Raw genomic sequence first — 22,503 nt, forward strand, 5'->3', positions numbered from 1 at the left:
AGTTTACAGGGGGATACTAGGGTGGAGTGAAGTGGGTAGACTGGGTGGATTAGAGTAGGGTAGCTTGATTGGAGAGGGATGGTTGGAGTGAGGTTGATTGGAATGGGGTTGGACTAGAGTGGAGTGGGCTAGATTGGAGTGGAGTGGGCTGGAGTGGGTAGGATTGGGGTGGGGTAGATTGGAGTAGGGTGGGGTTGGGTGGACTGGTGTAGATTGGAGTGTGGTAGACTGGGATGGAATCAGGTGATTTGGGTAGTGTGTGGTGTGGTAGAGTGGGGTAGATTGGGTAGACTGGAGTGTGGTAGATTGGAATGGAGTAGGGTAGATTGCAGAAGGGTAGGGGAGATTTGAGTGGAGAAGAGTTGGATAGATTGCAGTGGGGTTTGGAGTGAGGTAAATTGGAATGGAGTGGGGTAAGATTGGAGTACAGTAGTGTGGATTGGAGTGAAGACAGGTAGATGGGTAGGGAGTGGGTTGAATTGGAGTACACTGGAGGGGCGGATTGGGGTAGATGGTAGTGGGTTGGAGTGGGGTAGATTGGAGCGGATTGGGGTAGATCTGAGGGGAGTGAGGTGGACTGAGTGAAAGGGAGTTACTGAACTTCCTTTTCTGATGGATACTTCTAACTGCGGATACCTCGCCTTCTGAATAGATCCCAAAGAAGTACCTCCTATAAGGTGGTGGGTCTGAGGACTGGAATTACACCAAAAAAGGCCTGTTGAACTGAGAGGGTTAAAATACCCTCCATGTGGTCTTGAGCATTGCGACAGTAATGCCTGTTGAAGGTGTGGGACACCCATCTAGCCACCTGGTAGATGATCAACAAGGGAACACACCTTACCAATGTCGTAATGGTGGCCTTGGTTCTAGTGAATGGGCTTAAAGGATCTCAAGAGCTGCTTCTTGGCCAGGGTAGAACACATTTTTATACACAGGACGATCCATCCAATTCCTCACCTATGTATGGCTTCATACAGTCACTTCCGGAGGCGGTGTGAGACCACCATTGTCTAATGGTACCACCTACCATTGCACGGATGCAATTGCTAATAACAGTCCAGGCACAGTCAGGCCCCCTGGGGTAATTCAAAAGGTTAGGACACAGTTAGTTTGTAAACTACTTTTGCCTTTTTAGTAGCAGCGAATCCAACAAAAAGCTCATCATCCACCTGGTACTCCTTAATTTGAGCTTTGTAAAAACAGTGTCCTCTGAATCCAGCCAAAGAAGCCTCTGCTTCTCCTTAGATGGATGTAGCACAGAGACGAAACAGAAAAGTTGATAGACTGCCTCACATAAGAAGTCAACAACTTCCCATAGAAAAGATGTCAGAATCCGCAGCATGGTTGCTGTACGGACAGCAGCTCGCTGACACAATGTGCCAAAGTAATTGCAGTAAGACAAACAATCTTGATGGTTAGTAATCTGAAGGAAAACCTATTCATAGGTTTACAAGTAAACTTCAGCAGTGCCCACAGCAAAGCTTTGCCGCACGAGTGACCAAACATCAGAAGAGGATTACCCAGACTGTCCTCGCACCAAGCCCACGAGCTTCACCCACAGGGCGAGTTTAGCCCAGTCACTCCTGACCTTCTTCAGACCTCAGAGCAGAAGTGGCAGTGGTGGAAAGGCATACAGGAGACTGCAGACGTTCAGACTCTGCATGTCTATACTGTTGCTAGACAAGATTTTAGAAAGGCTTTTAGTTCTAGGAGGAGCAAAGTATGTTTTAGATGTCCTGGGGTTAACCTTTGGGAAACCGTAGCCAGTAGCAGAGGGGATTAGGCAGTGTAAGATAGCCACTCCTGTAGTTAGGGTTTGTGAGGCATCTGGTGCGTTCTTAGAATTCTTTTGTTCAGAGCTTTGGGAATTCTGAACTGCACTCTTCAATTTTGACTCCGTTAAGAGACTACTATTTAATGGTCATCCCCCAAGATTTAGTGTCGTTTAGGAAAATAAGTTAGTTTCTTTCAAAGAAAATTCTTTTAAGTAAGATTCCCTGTAGTCGCCTACCCGCTAGTCTTTTGAGTTGGCGAAGAAGATCGGTGTTGAAGAGTTTTGCCTGCTTGAGTTCAGCCCTTGGGTCTAGAAGCAGCTTCGGAGACTATCTGCATTTCGGGCTTCAGTCGGAAGCCGTTCCAGCGTTCAGGGTTTAATCTGGAAGTGTTGGTGCTCTAGTTAGAAGTGTTGGAGCTCCGAGTCGGCGCAGTCACTCCCAGCAGTTCAGGATCTTTAGAGACGCCGCAGAAGACGGGTCGGAGTGTGAGGGTCACGGATTCTACGCAGCCCTCACTCTTCACTCATCAGCTGAGCCTGCACAGTCCCAGGAGTAGCAGAGAGAAGAATCGAACAGCGGTACTGTGCAGTCTCTCAGCCACAGACATCGTCGTGGTAAAGGTCGCATGAGTAGATCCCTGCGCAGAGAAATATAGACTGCATACCCTTTGGGCGCTTTTCCTTTAATTCTCCTTTCCCCCCACCTATCCTACCCTGAACCTATTTGCGAGTAGTGAGAAGCCCTCACGAGAAAACAACTGTAATAAAAGAAATTCATCTGAAAGGCTATAGATTTCTAGAGGACCAATTTAAGAAGGGAGTCAATAAGTGAAGAGGAAAGTAGAACTCTTAGAGTCCTTCCACTGTCAACATAGTAACTACAGAGGAAAGCTCAATTCTAAAGTGTCCTTTCACTGTTAGGGGCAGATTCCAATCTTGCTCGGAAGGGCTCCGAACCCGATCCGGCGGGAAAAAGAACGAGCCGTACCCGTGTTCTCCGCCAGACTCGTACAGCAGTACGAGCGAGCAAGTACGATGCGAAGAAAGCAAAATCACTGACCGAATCAGTTCCGGGCCCGAACCGCTCCATTCGCCTTATCCGTAAGCAAACCGTGCTGTGCAATGGAGGCGATTTGCGACCGAGCCAGCAAGATGCATGCGTTGGACAGCCGGATCGAGCCGAAGTTGCCGGCTCGCAAAACATCCGAGAAGCTGCCATTGGGGGTCCGCGTCGGACCCCCGATCACCCGCAGCCTTACAACTCAGACACAGGGGGAGACCCAATGGTCTCCCCAACACAGGCATGTACAGTGCAAACGGCATCGATACGTACCCACTGTAGGGGGCGACATTGTGCGAGACGTACCCATTCAGTCAATGGGAGCCCATGTACGCGTCGTACGACTGGCTCCCATTGACTTCTATGGGAGTCCGACCGAATCAAGTTCGGCAGCATGCAGCCGCATCGTACTCGCTCGGTTGGACTGCAGGAGTCCGGCTCGGTTGGAAAACACTCCCGTTCCGGCTCGGTCGGAGAGCTTTCCGACCTAGATCGGAATTGGCCCCTTAATGTGGACACTACATATTGTCTAAAGTGTAAAACCTTCGGGAGAGAGGCAATAACTTCAATCAGCCTGGTATGAAGTCAAAGGAAAAATGTATTGATTGAATTGCATTTATTTAGTTCTGGGTATAATGTTAATGCTTGTTGTTATTGCTTCAGGTTTTCCCTCATACTGCAGTAGCAACTATCATAGAAGGTACAGAACCAGACAAATCCACTGCATGGGAGTACAGCAGTTGATAGGAGTGCTCTCTTCTCTGTCCCACTCCCCTTACCCCCTTGCTAGTGACATTAGACTGTGGGAAGGTAGGTGTCACTGGAAGGTGGGCATTGGGAGCCAGCTTCCATTCAGTTCCTGTGGAGATTAAAGGGTTCTGACAGAAGATCTACTATAGGCGGAAAGAGTCTGCCATAGAGCTTTGAGGCACAAACTCTAGCACACAGTAGTAGTGACACAGTGTGTGCCCAGTATTGGAGAGAAGATCTACTTTGAGCAAATCTAACTAGGTGAAGAGGTCTTGAACCACCTTTGGGTACAGACGCAATTTGTGATCCACCAAATGGCTGCTGAGCATGTCCAAAACGGCATACAGCGATTCTGCCAAATGCTTGTCTGTAGGAGAGATCCCTTGGAGGCTGAGACACCACCAAAGTGCACACTGCCTGCGACCTGCTTGTTACAGTGCCACTTGGCGGTTATGTTGTCTGGACAAGCCCCCCCAGTTGGACGGGAGAAATGTGTTCAAGGTCAGCCAAGTGGTATGCCAGAAGTGCTTGTGCCTGTGATTCACTGGAGACCAAAGGTCCCAATTTCCACCAAGTTCAGGCATCTGTCCCAACCCACAAGCAATGCCTCTGTCACTATGGTGAGCTTTGGGTCAGGATGTCTTGTGTCCCCCACCACTAAAGGTCCCTGGCTGCTTTGTCCGAAATGCCAATGTTCTCCGAGAGCAGCCCTAGTACTAAACTCATTGCAGATAGGTACGTTCAACAAAAAATCTGGTATGTGCCAAAGGCCAGGGGGAACAAAGGAGGCCAAGAAGCCTCAGACCCATCTTTGCCAGGACCCAGGAGTGAGTCCGAACCATCAGGACAAAAACCTGAATGTCCCAGATTTTCTTAAGGAGCGGAAATGCCCTGAAAGCCATTGTGTCGAGGATTGCCTAAATGAGGTGGATTCTCTGCATTGGTTACACATGTGATTTTGCCTTTTGATTGATATTCAAAGCATGCAAGTGAAAGTTGCAGCGGGTGTTGAGGAAAAGCAGTCCAAGTTCAGAACATTTAGAATTGTTGGGTCATGATTTGGGGATAGAAGTTTGGCATCTAGTTTAGTAAAGGTTTATTAGGCAGTTCCTTAGAATGTGATTGTCATGGAGTTTTTTTTTCATACAATCAAGAGTCAATAGTGTAGTGATGACACACAACTATTTGAAAAGCCCCACAATGTCATCGCTCATGGCTTCGTGTTAAGGATAAATAATACTTGGCATAATCTTGATCTTTGTGAGGATCCACATATTGAGCCTCAGGTGTCAGAATATTTGCCTCAGAAATTATTAGGGTGCTTCGGTCTTTCAAGAATGAGATTAACCATTTTTAAACATACCCCTAAAGCCCATCTGGTTTTCTAATGGTGAAAACAGTCTATTATATTGGATCGGATCAAAGGCTGTTGAAAGGTCCATTATCACAATTTGAAATGCATCTCCTTTTCCTAAAATGTAAATTTACATCTCCAAGGACTTCAAGTTTTCACTTTTTATACTGTGTCCTACTCTAAATATAGAATGGTATTTGGTTACCAATGCTTCCTAGACTATAACAATTGAGTTAGGAGGCTATGTTTTTATATACATTTTCTTGCCAAGCCGTTGGAGGTGGAAACTGTAGTCTGTAAGTTTATTCAGGTCCAGTTCAATTTTTAAATATTTTTTAATATCATACTGATCCGGTTGGTTTTCAATGACTCCCATGCAGCATTTATCAAGCTGTATCATGTTTTTCTAAAGATGGAGAAGTTCAGCTTTAGTAATTTGAACTTGTCAGAGTCACAGACGTATTTGATGGACTTGAGGTGTCTGGCGATGGAGGCAAGATCTTCTTGTGAGATAGTGTTTGAAAGTTCTTCATGTGCTGTTGAACTTACAAGCGAGAACAGTTGCCTGAGGGTTCTCAAAGTTTCCTCTAATTTTCTCTGTGAAGTGTTTTAAGAAGTTGTTAGACAATTCCGTTGTTGCTGGAGGGCCATTGTCAGTTTGTGAGTTCGACTAACAGGCAATATGTCTTAAGGGATACTGAGTTTCTATTGGTGAGGAAAACATTTACTCTTTAATGTAGCAGGTTTAAACATTAGACTTAATTTGTTTGTATTCCCTTTAAAGTTTTCTTAGCTTTGGGAGTAGCCGATGGGATTTAGATTTTCTACCGTTAATTTCTTTCGGGTTATAGATATGTTGTCCTAGTACAGGGCTGATTAGGTTTTGCACAACTTCATGTCAGTTGAAAAGGGGACAGTTATGCCATTTTTGCTATACTTTTGTTTATGAAGTTAGTAGTTGTTCTGTCGATGTTGTCATTTGGGTCCATCTCTTAGAGAATGCAGGTAATATGCTTTTAGAGGTCTTTGTCCAGGATTCCTTTCAAACAGCATACCCATCTTTTTGTTTTGGCAGGAGTGTTGCAATTTACTCGTGGATGGTAAACTCAAAAAAATGATATGGCCAGCCGATGAGTAGTGGAGGAAGACAAGTGACAATATAAGTGTCAAATGAACAGGAGATTGGGAGTTATGCCCTACAGTGTGTGAGGAGGCAACTAGTTTCCTCAGGTTGTGTGCGTTGCCCTAGTTTTTGATTGCCAGAAATTGTTGGTGAACCATTTCCCCAATCGAAACAGAAATCCCCTAGAAACATATTGTGTGTTGAGTACACACGGTTCTCAGTTATGCAGTCTATCAGATGCTTTGCACATTTTTTACGGTTTGGTGTGTATGCATCATGACTACGTCATTGGGGGATAGGTTGGGATATTTAAGACATATGAATGCCTAATAGTAGGTAGTGGGGTGGCTTTTAGGGTTCAGGTAAAACAAATGCAATATTGTGTCTAATTTTGACTTTCCTTTTGACTCGTATAAAGTTGTAGTTGCTAGGGACTACTGCACTGAGAACATGGTAAAACTAGCCTTGAAGGTAGATCTCTCGACGACGCGGAAAAAAGGGAACTGATGTCATCACGCCGACATAGGCCTAATATGGAGTCGGTGACGTCAGACGGAGTTGCGTGCGATGCCGTGCTCCTATGACGTCGTCCACGCCGGCGTGCTACAAAGAATTTTCCGAACGTTGCTGACGCAAGGGGGATATTCACAAGGTGAGGAATCCACTGGCAGATGTATCTATCAAAATGTCAGGGCAGAGGGCCCTTACCCAAACTTCTCAAAATCCCACATCTTGCTTCTTTGACAAAGGTGGTAGTTATCTGTAATGAAACCAGGAGGGCCCAAATGAAGCCTCGTCTTTGTTTGTTTGTTCTTGTTTGATATCCTCTTTGCCTCGTGTTCCTGTCTCACTTACTTATGTGCTTTTGAATGCCCCTTCTCCCAAAGATGATTATCTCCTCTCATCTATGATTGATCTGAAAACATGTCTTCCATTTCCTCCCATGTTGATACACAACTCCCCTAATTTGGGTTCTCGGGATGCTTTGGGAAGGTCGCTCTACTCTTGGCTCCTACTTTGTGCCCAGATGCAGGGTCCCATAATCTGGGATCAATCACCGCACAAATGGGAAAGGAAACACCTGGTAAAAGTGTGGCGTTCGGTAGTATTATGTTGCTGAACCTGTAAGATTTAACAGATTTTGGTGCAATTCCCTGGAGATAGTCCAGCAGAGTTGTGTAAAGCTAAGCTGCCGCATTGGCACTGATTAGCGTAAAGGAGTCTGCCCTTCTGCTGGGCTGCAGATGAGTTTGCATAGTGTGCGCCTACCTTTCACCAAAGCACTACCCTTAGCTGGAAGCTGCGCAGGAAGGGACGTGCAACACTTTGGATCCTGAAACACTGGTCCAGATCATGATGGTGGCAATCTTGGGAACCAGGGAAAAAGGGTACCATGGTAAAGAAAGAAGCTCAGCTGTACCTCTGTAACACCGGTGGTGCCCAAACGTTTAAAATGTACTGAGAATTACTTTGCCTTACCAACCACATGCTCGCAGTAGGCAAGATTCAATATTTTAGGCCAAACATCCTGTGGTAGAATATTAAATAATTGGACATATAATGAGAATGTGATGTTAAATGCAGCGTTTTTTGAATCTGCATTTGCCAATAAGGTTATTCTATACTCGTGTTAAATTAATCGTCACAACCACATCTTAAGAAATACAACGTTGCACACTTTTTCTTAGGACAGGCGTAAAACATATTGTTAAAATGCTGTATTTGTGACAGCATTTAGCAGAAGTTAACCACCCTGTTTGGGGCGGGTTTGCTTATTCTCCCGGAAATGTAATGCATGCTTGAAGTTCTGGGAAAGGATCATTTAGAGTGGAGAGCATCTCAGGTAAACAACAACCCCTCAGCAACGCCCTGCTTTGCTTGCACAAATATCTGTCCCTGACAATGTTCTTAAGAAATGGGTTTGTGAAAACACCATCCACGCCTTACCAGAAGACGAAACATGAAGTCGGCTTTGCAGGTAAAGCATTTCTGCTTTTAAATTAGCTACCATTAAAGCAAGCAGGAAATAGCAACAAAAAAAAACTCAGTAAATTTAATCCAGAGCTCACCATAGAAGTAAAGCTCAGCCGAGACATGAGCAATGCACCCCCAACTAGTAAAAGGCAAACAAACAGGAGTGCCAGAGGAATGCTTTGCATAAAATATGCAAAATTAAAAACGGCACAACAAAGTAACCATAAACGCCAGTTTTGATTATTGTTCCTTTCTCTCTGTATCAAAATGGGATTTAAAATGATGTGGATTAAAACCGTGTGGACCACTGACGCTCTTCCAAGGAAACACCCAATAGGGTCCTAAATAATAAAGATGTTATCAACGCTATTGTTCTGATCGCCCAATAAATGACACCTCGGTGCTGGAGTTTACAATGTCAGTTTATTTGATCAACAGACAATGCATCTTATGTTTATACCCACAATTTTCATATTTCTGACTAACGAATGTCGAATTAATTTGGAAGAGAGGCATTTAGGAGCCGTTCTCGAATTTGACGGACTGAGTTTTTTGAATGGACATAAAAGAAATTATCTTCAAAGACAAGGCCTCATAATTATGTTTTTCATGATTTTGTATTTTCTATGCTAGAAAAAAAGGAGTCTGACCAACAGAGGCAGTCATAAAATTGTCAGGGATAGACATTCTCTAAGAACTTGGCTTTCACAGCTCAAACGTTAGCTGAGCCAGTTGTATCCAACGTGGGCTTTTCAGAAGCAGCCTGTGTGTCAGTATCAGAGACCTTGGAACGATGTCATAAGGTAAAGCTGTTAATGCTTCGGAGTGTGTCAGGTGCAGGATTGCCTTCCACAGACTTGCCTTGCACCAGACGTCCTTCGCTTCAATTCTATTCTCTGGTCCAAATTCCTTTATTTGATGCTCAGATCACCCAGTGACAAGTGCCTCACATGAAACTCTAGTTTTAGGCTTGAGTTCAGCCGACCAGAAAACTCCAGCTAGAGCTTGGAGGAGTGGTGCAGAGCATGAGGGGTTCTAACATACTGAAGAATGAGGAAACAACTTACCAATGCTGTTGCAGAGAGAGAGAGAGCTTGAGGGAGCAACTAGAATTCTAGAGCCAGGGGGTTGCACTTCCTACACATCAGAGCAGTTGCAGTTCATCTGCTCTGCATGAAGGCAGGTTGAAGTCATTTGGTGCACAAATTGCCTTAAAGACAGCTCTGTTTATTTCATTTACACGTAATGGAGAAAAGGCAGAAACTGAAACAATGAAAAGGTTGCTCTCTTGCCACTGGAAGGACGATGGGAGGAGATAGAGGGGAAGGAAGGGGTAAATACCACCAAAAACAGAGTTGGCATTAAAGGCTGAACAACAACTCTGTGCCACATTGTGCACTTGTTGCAGAGGACAAAGAAGATCCCTGGCAGAAAATCAGTTGACCACACGGTTTTAATGGACATTGTTCAATAGTCCTCTGATTTTCTGTCTGCCATGAGGGAGGTGAGAACAATTCTCAGCACCAGTAAAGAGTTCCTGGCCAAGACTAAAATCTAGGCTGTGCACAGAGGTCAGATACAGGAGGGAAGTCCATGAAACACAGAAACAAACATGAAAAGGAGATGGAAGTGTTACCACTCAAGATTTGCTCGAATTGAGCGATAGTCAGTTGGTGCTCTTCCAAAATATATCAGCAACTTTACTCAGACGAACAGCCTCGTTCCTACCCAGTGGGAAATCTGGATTTATGTAGCCAAGTGACAGTCAGGGGTATTAAAAAGCACAAGACAACCAAGAAGGAGGGGTGGGTCCTTTAGAACTCCACAAGTCGAAGGATGGAAGGTGGAAACGTAGTGCAGTTGAGAAACAGTCTGAGCGAAATATGAGGCTGTGCGTGCTGAGTGGAGCCGTAGATGCCCATGTAGGAGAACCTGAAAATAAAGCTGCTACATCTGACTGTGTAAAGGATCACAGACCGATCTATTAGGTTGAAGGCAGCAACACTGCTATCATGCCAACAAGACCAAACTCCCTATCCCATAAGGGGCAGACACTGGCTAGGGTTACCACCTCCCGCCAGGTCATTTTAAAAACAGTTTTAAGTCTTGGACTTTTGTGTAATAGCCTAATGCATTCTGGGTGCTGCAGTCTTGTTGAACGATAACTACACTAATTAGACTAATAAACCTTAAAGCAATGATCTGTAGATGAACAGGTCAGGATCGGAGACAGTGTCTGCAATGACCTACAATGGGGTGGTCAACCTAACAGTGGCCAGTAGGGTTTTTAAAACGTAGAACGGGTACCATCCGCGAAAGCTTGCACAAAAGGCATAACTCCTGTGTGTACATAAGTTGTGAAAGGAACATTGTCCGTGCCAATAGGTCTTGTCTGGGTGATCTACTGGGCTTGACATTTAAATTAAAAAAAAAAATTTTAATCAATGCTTTGCCGCATTGCAAAAAGAAAAAAAATGGGGCGATGACTTGGCCAGTGCTGGCGGTCACGTGTTAATATATGCACATGCATGCGTCCCCAGACACCATGAGCCAGCACAATGAAGTGGTGACATTTGCTTTTTTTTAAAAATGTATTTACTGGACCAGAATGGCAGACGCCACTTAGATAAATAAATTAGCCATGTCAGGCATCTCTTGGGAGCCAGAACTCACTCAGCCATAGGCTAGTAGCAGGGGATGTATGACAGTACATCGCTAACCGCTACAACGCGGGCTTTTAGCACGCAGCCGCCACATCGCAATGACTATTACTTTGCACGTTTTTCCACCGCATGGCGTTTCAACGCCAATGTTGTTTACCCTATGGCAAAATCCATTAGAACACATACCGAAATATTGCACGCCATTACAACGCGTAATGGTTTCTTGTTTTGGGTCGTAAACTCCCTGTAATGAGTTTGATCCCGCGCAATTGCTTGGAGAACATGTTTCCTGTCAGTTTTTGTCCACCCCACGTCTCTTACTTCGAGGGTTTCATCTCAGTTCAGCTCATGGCAATGCTGCTCTTTTCCGTTTGTAAAGTAGGGGGTATTTTGTGGGTGTTATGACAGCACTGTAGAGTCTCGTTTCTTCGTGCTGGTGCGGTAGGTGAGGATATGTTGTTCATTTTCTCTGAATCCAGGGGACACAATGTTTTGACACGTCAGGTCTTTGCTGGTGTTTGGCCCTGTTGTGTCATTGATCTTTTCTTCTCTCTCACCACTCATTCGTTTTGCCAAATGCTCTAACAGTAGCCCTTTAAAAAAAGGCATTAGTTTCTAAAAATTGCATAATATAGCCGATGTTAAACCTGAAAGCCTATTCACGTTTACAGGAATTTTGGTTGACAATCGAACTACCTAACTTGTCTCAGTGTGTCAAATTGTTTTTTTTCGATATTTCCCTCAGAAGATACGGTGGAAAATATAGACCAAGCGTGCATCATTTATTATAAAGGCTGAGACCCGCGTATGCAAATCTTGCGTAATTCTATGATTATTTTTTGGGGGGCAATTAAGCAACATTGAGAGATTTTTTTTTTTAATTCACAACTGTGCATGCATGTAGCAGGGTTGAGTGTCTGTTCTCGGTATGTTAGTGAATGTCGGATGGCAGCGAACTATCCAGTGGAAGAGGCCACTTACTGATCGCTGTATAAGAGCCTGTCTAAAGTGGTCTGTTCACCACCCAAAGGCACTAGAGGAGGCAAGCTAGCCACAACATGAGTCTGAACGATAGCCTCGCGTAGAGACCACAGCAGAGAGAAATGCCTGTTAAGCATTTTGTACGCACCTAACTCACGGACCGTTTACGAAGCCTGATCCTGTATGCTATGGATAGACTCTCAGCAGAGCTTCCATTTGATTATCAGCACAACCGAGCCACTTGTCTGTTCCGGTCTTCTCTGTTTGTGATTCATTCACGCTCTTTGACCTGCCTAACCTCCGTTTAAACGTGGAACAAAGGTAGATATTTTAACCTCCTTCGGGTTCACCCCCGTTTGCGAGGCCAACTTAACCTTTGTGCTACCCACTTTGAGTAAAGGTAACCTCCAACTCTGTTTTTAACCCATCCTTCTCTTGTGTGATGTACCCACCGTGCAACCTGTGGTTCACTCCTCTTTCTGAGTAAAGTGTGAAACACTTACACAGCAGAACAGCCGAGGAAGAAGATATTTGGAATATACAGTATGTCTTTATAGACACCGTGCTTTGAAATGCGTTCTCTCCATTCACTACTTGTAGGCGAGCATCAGGCCACTAGGTGCCCTGCACGTTTGTGGTAACACTGTTTGTATGCTCTGTGAGTCATCAGTTAGTGGACGTCACCAGTTAATAGCGATGTAATAAATCAACGTCACCATACGTGATACTTAGTGTACGTGCACCCGCGGTGTTCTCTCCTCGTTGTAACGGGTGTTCGCCTGAGTTACACAGTAACTGCAGGTTCAAGAAGACTGCACTACATGTTTGTTATACATATATATATTAATGGCATACCAAGTTGGGAAAAAGCACTCTTTTAAAACAACATCTATCCATCCATCCATCCATCCACCCATCATGCACCCATCCACACTTTATCCATCCATTCACCCATCATGCATCCATCCACACTTTATCCATCCATCATGCATCGATCCACACTTTTATCCATTCATCCACCCACCCATCATGCATCCACCCACACTTTATCCATCCATCATGCATCCATCCACACTTTATCCATCCATCCACCCATCATGCATCCATCCACACTTTATCCACCCATCATGCATCCACCCACACTTTATCCATCCATCATGCATCCATCCACACTTTATCCATCCATCCACCCATCATGCATCCATCCACACTTTCCATCCATTCATTCATCCATTCACCCATCATGCATCCAACAATCCACCCATCATGCATCCAACAATCCACCCATCATGCATCCATCCACACTTTATCCATCCATCCATCCATCCATGCATCCATCCATCCATCCATGCATCCATCCATCCATCCATGCATCCATCCATCCACCCATCATGCATCCATCCATCCATCCATCCATCCATCCATCCATTCATCATGCATCCATCCACACGTTATCCATCCATCCATGCATGCATGCATCCATCCATCCATCCACCCATCATGCATGCATGCATGCATGCATCCATCCATCCATCCATCCATCCATCCATTCATCCATCCATAAGCCGCTATTGCACAAAAAATGAGGCAGCCTGTACCCAAAAATGAGACAGCCTGCACACCTTACAAGTCCCGCACGGCCTTCCTTGGTTTTTGACCCCTCTCCCCTGAAGTGGCATAACACAAAATGAATCTGGCAGCCGTAATAGCGCTACAATGCAGCTTTGGCAATCTTTTTGTAAGTGCTTCACGTTTTTTTTGGTTCATCTGTCATTTCATCAATCTTTTTTGTAAGTGCATCACGTTTTTCGTAAATGCTTCATCTGTCATATTAACGTGCTGTCATAGCTAGCGATGTTTACGTGCTTCTACTGTCACATCATTAATGGGTTTTTAAGAGCATGCATAACAGAAAATGAAGCGGGCATAAGCGCTACAATGCGGCGTTGGCAATGTGGCCTAACACAAAATGAATCTGGCAGCCGTAATAGCGCTACAATGCGGCCTTGGCAATCTTTTTGTAAGTGCTTCATCGTCATCAATCTTTTTTTAAGTGCTCCACGTTTTTTGTGCTTCATCTGTCATATCATCGCGTTGTCATCGCTAGCGATGTAATCGCTTGCGATGTAAATGTCCCTGCGCCGTTGTAGCATGCGTTATGAATGCATGCGTTGTAAAGACGCCTGCGATGCGAAAGTCGCGTTGCAAGGGCACCACGTGGAAACACCGTCGTTGTAACAGGTGTTTCCCGTAGCAGGGCACATGCTTTGAGCTTTATATTTCTTGCTCAACAGTTCAATTAATTGAAGTTTCAAGTGGCAAAAACCTTATAAAACAAGAACCTCCACATGCCATCTGCAGCAACAGCTAGCTTCAGCTTCCTATTAAACATTTCAACTTGAAGAGTCATTCCCTGTACTTGTGTTAGCAAAACATCAGAGAAACAAAAGGATGCATTGTGAGCAGGTCAGGAAAGGCAACATGTTGTCTTTGCCTGCGGGCACAGAGGAGGCAGACAGTGGTGTTCTAGCAAACAAATACACTTACTCCTAATTTGAAACAGCATTCATTTTGTTAAAGGTAGTTTCCAATTATATCAAATGTGATGAGTTGGGGACTGCAACCAGTTCTAAGCAGAACGAGTTTTTAATCATTCATAACAATGCTCTCTCTTACTGCAGAGTTGTCTTCTGTGCATGTATCTCCAGTCACAGATATGATTGATATTTTAAATGCACTAGAAGGGCCAATAGGTGGCCCCCAAATGCTTCTGTACTACACAGTGGCCACAATAGGTCACTGCAAGAGATGCATACCACACACACTTCCCACTGCATACCCATCTACTTTATGAGGCTAAACGAGAGTGATTTTCTTGTTGCAAACTACTCCTTGGCCCGGTCTAAATGCGGAAGACGGGACTAGTGCCCCATGGTTGAAATCTTGGAAAAGTGATGCACTTGATAGAAGAATGTGCCATCATCTAGAGTCAGAACGATTTTAAACACCACCTTGCATATGGATTTTAAGGGGGTGATCTCCTAGGATTAGATGGAAAAGCATTCCTCAAAAACGTATCAAAATGTGCGGTTCTTTCAACAGAGTATTTGGAATGTTTTTGTTAAATGGTCTTTACCCGTGAGACAATGGGCTGATAATAAACAAGGGATATTAAAAGTGAGCCCACGTAGCCTTTACGATCAAAGCGATGCAGAATTGCAGCAGTATCGAAGGACTGTCACTTTCCAACTCAGTTGTTTATCATCAGCCCATTAAATCCTGTGTTGTCATGGATGCTTTCACTTGGTGGTCTTTAGCACTTCAGAGGAATTTAACTCTGCCATCATTTTGAATGCAAGTCAAGGCAGAAGTTCCCCCAGGTCATTCTCCATAATTGTTTTAGAACAGTGCCCTTAGAAGTACCAGTATTCTCTTCAATAGGAAACTTATTTTACACTTGTGATTCAACATTTCAGGCAACCAATAGAAAAAGGCTTGGTTCACCTTTTTCTATTGGCGTCCGATAGAAAAAGGCGATCAGCGTCTATCAGCGTCCTATAGAAAAAGGCAAACTGCCTTTTTCTACCTGATGCAGAATTTTGGAGGCCTTTCTCTGTGCTCTCGATATTCCAGCACCCATCGAAGTGCCAAGTATAGGGTGGACTTTCCCCTATTAAATGCTTTTATCATTTGGGCAATCCGAGCTCGACACCAGGATGGCTACTTGAAAACCTTGTTAGTAAAGTGTGCATCCATTAATATACTTAATAGAGATGCCGCAACAGAAATGGCTCACATGTAGGATACAGTTTTCATTATTATAACGATATGACTGGAATTATTCGATGCCAGTGAATTTCTGCCCTTGAGAAGTCCATTGTTTATTGGATGAAACGCATTGGCAGGTTTTTTATGAATTTCTATTTAAAGCACTAATAAACGAAGAATATCACTGGACTACTCGAGAATTATTGTTATTAGTAATGAAATATTCATGTGCTAACATTGTTCTTTCATTTACATGTGGTGCAACTGGTCTTTGTATTTGTATGAATTTTCCCCCAGTGTGGGGAGCACTTTGTGGGCAGAAAGTGTATACACAGTGGTGCACACAGGATATTAACCAACCTCTTCTTTGACCATAGGGATACAACGCTGTAGCTGTCTTTAGGTCCAGTGCTCAGCTCTATGGGCAAACATACTGCCAAGAGCAGATGTGTTTCTCCCTACTCCTTTTCGGCATGATCCAGATCTCATTCCAGTCACCCAAGTGAAGTAAGGGAGATGACATGGATAAGGAGAAAATCAAGAGGATCGCATTAGAGACTTTGGCTTCCTTGAATCATGAAAAGACTGTTAACAGGGAAATAGTGGAAAACAGCTGATAAAAAAGCATATTTCAAGAGAATTACTTCATGAAATGTTGAACCACAAATGTAAAATAAGTTTCCTGTTGAAGAGAATATTTTTACTTCTAACAACACTGTTCTGAAACAATTAAAAAGATCACAGATGACTATGTTATGGAGATGATTTTAAATGAATGGAAGGACCCAGATAGATTTTGCCTTTAGAAAAAAATGGAAGAGAAATTGCCTCACTTGTTACATGTAGATAGATTCTGTGGTTACCAGGCTTGTTGTTAATTCCTCAATGGCTGAGGGGGACTTTCAAAAGGATCCTGCACAGAGTAAATTTGAGGCAGCCTCTAAGAATAACTTACTTACCTTTGGTACCACACTATCTGGTTGATAGTCTAGCCAACCATAGATCCTTCCCCTTTAGTGCATTCCCTGGCACCAGACTGGATCTAAACGATTTTTCCGTGTAGCTCCTGCGCACCAATATATGATATCGTTCTGCTCCAGTTCGACTCGGCTCCACCCAAACGTGATGACTGGAGCCCCATATAGGCAGCACCCCAGCGCTCTGATGTCAGTTTCTATCTGAACATCATCCGTGCCACGAACGCAGGGCCACAAAACAAATTATATGTGCCATTGTTCAGATCTGTAATTTGAGACTTTTTTTAGATAAAAAAAAAAAGGAGTCCGAGAATGCACTCTTCACATTCAGAATAGATACCACAGCAGCAAGGGAGGCTCCTCCGCAATGGCGGAAGAGAGTCGCCTCACTGGCTCAGGGCCAGCAGTTGAAAAATAAAACAATAATGAAATATTGTTTAATTTTTTAGCAGCTTGTGTAGGGAGGCCCAGGAAAAGGGGGGTGGGGCGTGGGGGGGAGTGGAGGGCACTCTCTAATTGCGCATGTGTGTTTAGCCGCCCGCTTCAGGACGGCAAACACACATGCCTACTTTGCACCCCTGTGCCCTCTACTCCCACCTCACCACTTTTTGTATGTGGCGGTCGCCACTCCAAAGAAGTACTTTCCCAGGGGGTGGGTCTGTGGAATAGCTCAGACCAAAAAGCCCTTCCCATAGAATTCGACTGTCAATGTTGTTGTGCATTGTGAACATGTGCACACATGCCCCTGTTGATGGCTGACAAATATCCAGGACAGGCACTCTGTGTGCTACAGCATATGGTAACAGTCCTGGCCTCCCGTGAAATGGGCCCATGATCAATTTGTTATGGTCTATGTTGCTGTAAAGAAGGGGAAAGAGTGACAGTCATTCAGTTGAGACTCATCCGGCATCTCAGAGGATAACAAATTGATCAAGGAACTTGATATAAATACCTGTGGACCTAAGGTTTAGGAATTGATGGTTCAAATGAGAATACACGGTCTATAAAGCCCTGAAGAAGTTTGAAGGAGACGAAATGTGTTGGATACAACAAAAAAAGTCTACAACATATCTTCGTGTGATATATTCAACCTAGAAAGACTGACGCCTACACGTTACGTGTGATTTAGGACCGATTTGTTTATGAAATCTCGCATGCAGAGTTTCTTCTCTAAAATGCAGGAAAAAAGTATTGATTCAAAATATTGTAACCTATTAAATAATCCTGCACTAAAACATAAGAAAGCTAACAAAAAGTCTGAGTTGTTTGGCTGGAAATATTTGTTTTGTTTAGTTTTCACCCTAATGTACAGAAAGTGCTGTATTGCAGTAGTACATCTGAAGATATGGTCTTCCTAACAAAACACACACACAGCTTTTTTTATGGATATAAACAATGGTGCTTTCTAGGAGGTCTCCTACCCGGTGGTTTAAGGCCATGCTTCAAACGTATTGTGTTTGTATTGAGAAAACAAGTTTAGGAGATAACGAATACAAAAAGCCAAGAGGTCTATGCCTCCTCAAACATTCTTATGCCGCAAGAACACCTTAGTGAGACAAGACTCAGAACCATTTTAAGACATGGACAGAGAGGGAACTGCCCAGGGCACAATCTTCCAAGGGATCGGGCCACTGCCCTCGACAAGCAACTCTAGACCGTTACACCGGCACAGTTTTCCAGGTTGGGTGAGTGCTGCTTGCTCAACCAGTTAACAGGGTCTCTTCTGTGTCTGGCCTCTGTGCTGAGACTACTCTCCAGATATGCAATACTTTCCAATACTCATTAAGGACCCATCTTGGTTGATTTAAGGAATTGTCCCACCTTGTTCTTCTCTTCATTACTAGTCTGGTTCTTAACAAAAAACCTTTGAATCAGTTGCTCTGGATCTCTCTTCTGATCTCAGTTTCATCCTGCTCTTCAGTTCTCTTTGGCTGGTAGTCCATGCTCTGAATTCTGAGATAAAGGTAGATTCCCAGGTGCGTGCTCTTGTGCTGTGAGGCTACAGACAAGCTGTGGGTACCTCACATCTGACATTAGGTTTAAGACTGTCACCCACATTTGCTCTGCCTCATTCATTCTTTTAGGTTTAACTTCCAGGGAAGGGTGGGGTGAGCCAGATGTTTTTTCTTCAACTTGTCTAAACTAGCAGAAGGTGAAAAAGTCACTTGCCTTAATGTTTCCTAAACGATTTGCCATGGGCTTTAAAATGTTTAGAAACATAATTTACATTTCGCTGTTGCTTCCTCTCCAAGAAAAATTGGGTACATTTAGATAGGGGTGAAATTCACTATTGAACAAGTAAATTGCGTATCAATGGAATGCTGCATATCTAGAGGCTATCACAAACAGATAATAGTGACCAAATAGCACAATATAATAAATAAATGCACTAATAAAGTATGGGAATAGCCTCTCCTCGGATGTGTCCCTAAAATAGACCTTTTGCCCTGAGTTTTTACCCTTAGTCCTGATTTTTACAATCCTTTCCAGAATTTGCCTCCATGCCATGTGATCACCCTAAGAGAGAGAGAGAGTGCAGACACAGGTTTGGAGGGCACCTTTTTTCACTGCTCTAACACCAAAGTAGTAAAACCAAAATTCGTTTTTTTATTGTTCGGACATCAGAGGGGAATAACCAGGTTTTGAACGTGTGTTCTAAATAAATACAACCTAAAGAAGCCATAGATAGCCTGATTACCAAACAGTGCAAGTCTCTACCAACCTCATCCGCATGTAAAGCAGGCCTGCTCTTCTGACAAAGCATCATCAAAAATATTTGAGGACAATACCATGATATTTAAAGTAACATCTGGAGAACAAATAGGTTCATACAGGACACGATTACTGTTGTTGGAAAACACCAGGTCACTGTTTCACATTCTCTCTTGCGACAATTTCACTTTCCTGCCCCAAACTATATAAAACTGCTATTCTTATGTAGCACTTCCCTCACTAATTTAGCACAATCCTCCAATGGATTGGGAAGCAGCCGATAGTCACAATTAGAAGCCTAATTGATAGCTTGGCGAGATGAACGACTGATGTTGAAGCAGACAGTGATCATTAGGGATAGAGTTAAAATGACAGCAGGGCCAGACTCTGCCATCCATTCTCTCAAGGTTGGTACTGGGAGTACCACTGCATAGGTAATAGTGATATTTAAAATGTGCTGAAATGCAATACCATGATATACACTATATGTATGAAGCAACTGGTATTGTGAAAACATTTGCATTACATCAGGTTCTGTGTAGTACTTTTAATTTAGAAGTACAAATCCATATAGGAAAATACAAACAATCTGGTATGTGAAACGTTTTGGGGAATGCATGATATTAAGAATCTATTTTTTTTTTAGTAACAACAATAAATATGGTGTTCAACAAAATTATTAATGAAAGAGAGAGCAGGGTGTGGTTTCCATAAACCAATGTTACCACAGTGTTCTACTTCAAACAAGGAAATGACTGACTTGAATTAGCACATTTAAAACACATTGAAGCAGAAAAGGGAGGACTCAAACAATTACTTCAACAACATGGTCATCTTTTAAATGTTAGCCTTTTTAATACGTACATCTTTTAGCTGGCTTTCGATTACATTTTGTTCCACTGCCGCCCCACTTTGGCCTGCACTGCTTTCCTAAAAATAAAAATAAAAGACTTAGTAACTGTGTTTAAACTAGCAAACCATGCAACTATGGGGATGATCAATAGACAAAGTTATCATAATTACATGAATCTAATACAAATTGCACATCATATTCACTAAATTTGACGTGTTCATCATTTACTAGCTTATGGCATTAAAGTTCACAAATTCGTGCTCCATTTTTAGGTCTTACCAGCTATACTGTGGGCTTGTCTGTTGTCGAAGACTTTTTGTGAAAAATACCAATACTTGCAATTGCCTTTGGGTCAGTGCATTGCTTATCAATGATTGGCTTTTTGGTCAATGCCTTTCCTTCCTCTTATGTTTGCCCTTAAGTATAGTTTTTTGTTTACGATTCTTTCGATTCTGTGACTTCTATCCCTGTATTCTTCCATTCAGGGAACTACTTTTTTTTTTGTTTCAGCACTTAGAGTACGTTTTTATTTCTCTCTCCCTCATGTGCAGCTTCCCCACTGACATCCCTATCCTGTTTTACTACCCAACCCAGTCCATATGTTGCTTCTCCCATCCCAACCTGAACCCCATTTGCCCTGCGTTGCTCCCCCATCTCCTTTTCAGCTCATCTGTTGCTTCTTCCGGACCTCCCATCCGATTGTGCTTCTCACTTTATTACATTTGAATTTCGTAATTAAACTTGTTTTGGGACTATTTGTTTTTAATGTCCCCAAATGTATCGCTCTTTAGTTGACTTGTTATACACAACTCATTTATTTCTTTGAGGGCCGTCTTGCACCTCAGGGTAAACTATCAAAGGTGAGCCACAGCTATCGTTGTTGAAACCAGCTCGACTGTGTGGACCCCCGTTTTGGCAGTGCTCTATTCACCATTATTCATTGACAGCCCATGCCAAGATTCCCCATAGATTCCGCTTGGAAACTGTAGAGATACCCATTAAGGTTTTGGTTGTGTATTAGCAGACTATTTGAAAAGCTGTACATTCTGACCTTATTTCGACTGAAAATGGCTTTGCATTCATTTTAGCTGTTTTGTCGCTATATTCCAAGGAACCGAGTCTCGTTTTGCAGAATCCCCCTGTCCTGGTTGAGTTTATGTGGGCTCTGAAGTTTAGAAGGCCAACTTGTTTTCTGTGTAACTAACTATGGAGAGTGGGTTGGCGGTATGAGGTATACAAATATCCCTCCTTGTCCCGACACAGAAATTCAGACAAAGTACTGCAACCTTGCATTTATCTGTAAATGTAGGGGTTGAAGCACTTCCTGTACAGGTCTTCTTGGATCTTTATAAAACAAAGAGGCAAACCACTCGCCCACTATGTCTGGCAAATCTTCATCCCAGGGTTTCACTCCTCACCAGCAACAATTGTTGATGAGTGGGCTCTCCACTAGTTCTACTTTTGTTGTTTTGAATGTTTGGACAATTAATTATGGACTATACCCTCAGCATCCTAGGTAAGTCAAATTTTACCTAGCAGGAATCTCTGTGGAAATTGCCTTTTCTAGTGGTGGGTTGGGATATGGTAACCTCCGCGGTACAAGAGTAAAAATAAGAAGTAGTATGTTTACGGCCAATGACAGAATAAGAACATATTCGTGGATATTATTCCTAGCAGGCCAGATGAACAAAGATAGGAAAGGCAACACACACTGAAGGCCATGTTGAGAGTGTGGCAAGCTTGAGTCATTGAAGATAGCCTGGTCCTGAGTGGGGTTAAGACAGTTATTCTGGCTAATTTACAAATGAAAGCTATACAGCGCTCCCATCGAAGACGTCACAGCACACCGTCATATTACACTTTTCAAGCATGAGCACATTATTAAAAGAAACCTTCCACGAATGCCAACTGTCCCAAGCCACGAGTGGAGGAGGCAGTCCTGTTCTGGTGTAAACAGTAAAAGAATACCGCCATCTGTGGTTAAACATATCTAATGGTCTTCATATACGCGTACTAAAGTATCTCTTTTGAAATAGTACAAATCAACAGCATTTGAAAATGTGAAATCAACGAGAGAAAACATTATCTGCATGTGGTCTACCTTTCACCTTCAAGGCTGACAACAGTCCACCAATTAGAAGCAGTGAATTTTAACAATGCATATACCTGTCAATACAACATGACAAGCTCAAGCTCTACTGAATTCAAGACAACGGGGAAGTAGAGAGATTCATGAAAACTATGCAAATACTGATAGTCCGCACTGAACAAACCATCAATATTGAATGGACCATCTACAATGTCCTGCGGATTTAAAGAAACAATCCCTGACCCACAGAGAATGCATTCCTGCGTCACTTGCATCTTAAGACCACAAAATATACCATCCTAAGATCCCTGTAATGGACGCTCATTGACGATACAACAATGATATGGTTGAGGAGGGGTGGAAGGCCAACCAGTGTTGTGAAAGGAGATAGAGTTCTGATGAAGACTCACCTTTCCAAGATAAAA

General features: G+C 43.3%; 1 protein-coding gene across 2 annotated transcripts in view; it reads right to left on the minus strand.

Moving 5' to 3' along the window:
- Nucleotides 1–22,503, minus strand: part of CEP55 (centrosomal protein 55) — a 291,020-nt gene that overhangs the window by 150,235 nt on the left and 118,282 nt on the right. For both annotated transcript variants that reach the window (XM_078643397.1, XM_078643398.1), the window contains exon 4: nucleotides 20,001–20,066. In XM_078643397.1, coding sequence (XP_078499523.1) covers nucleotides 20,001–20,066 — 66 coding nt within the window. The remainder of the gene's footprint in view (nucleotides 1–20,000; nucleotides 20,067–22,503) is intronic.

The sequence above is a fragment of the Lissotriton helveticus genome, chromosome 5_1 (assembly GCF_964261635.1).
Source record: "Lissotriton helveticus chromosome 5_1, aLisHel1.1, whole genome shotgun sequence".
In the NCBI taxonomy this organism is placed as follows: Eukaryota; Metazoa; Chordata; class Amphibia; order Caudata; family Salamandridae; genus Lissotriton; species Lissotriton helveticus.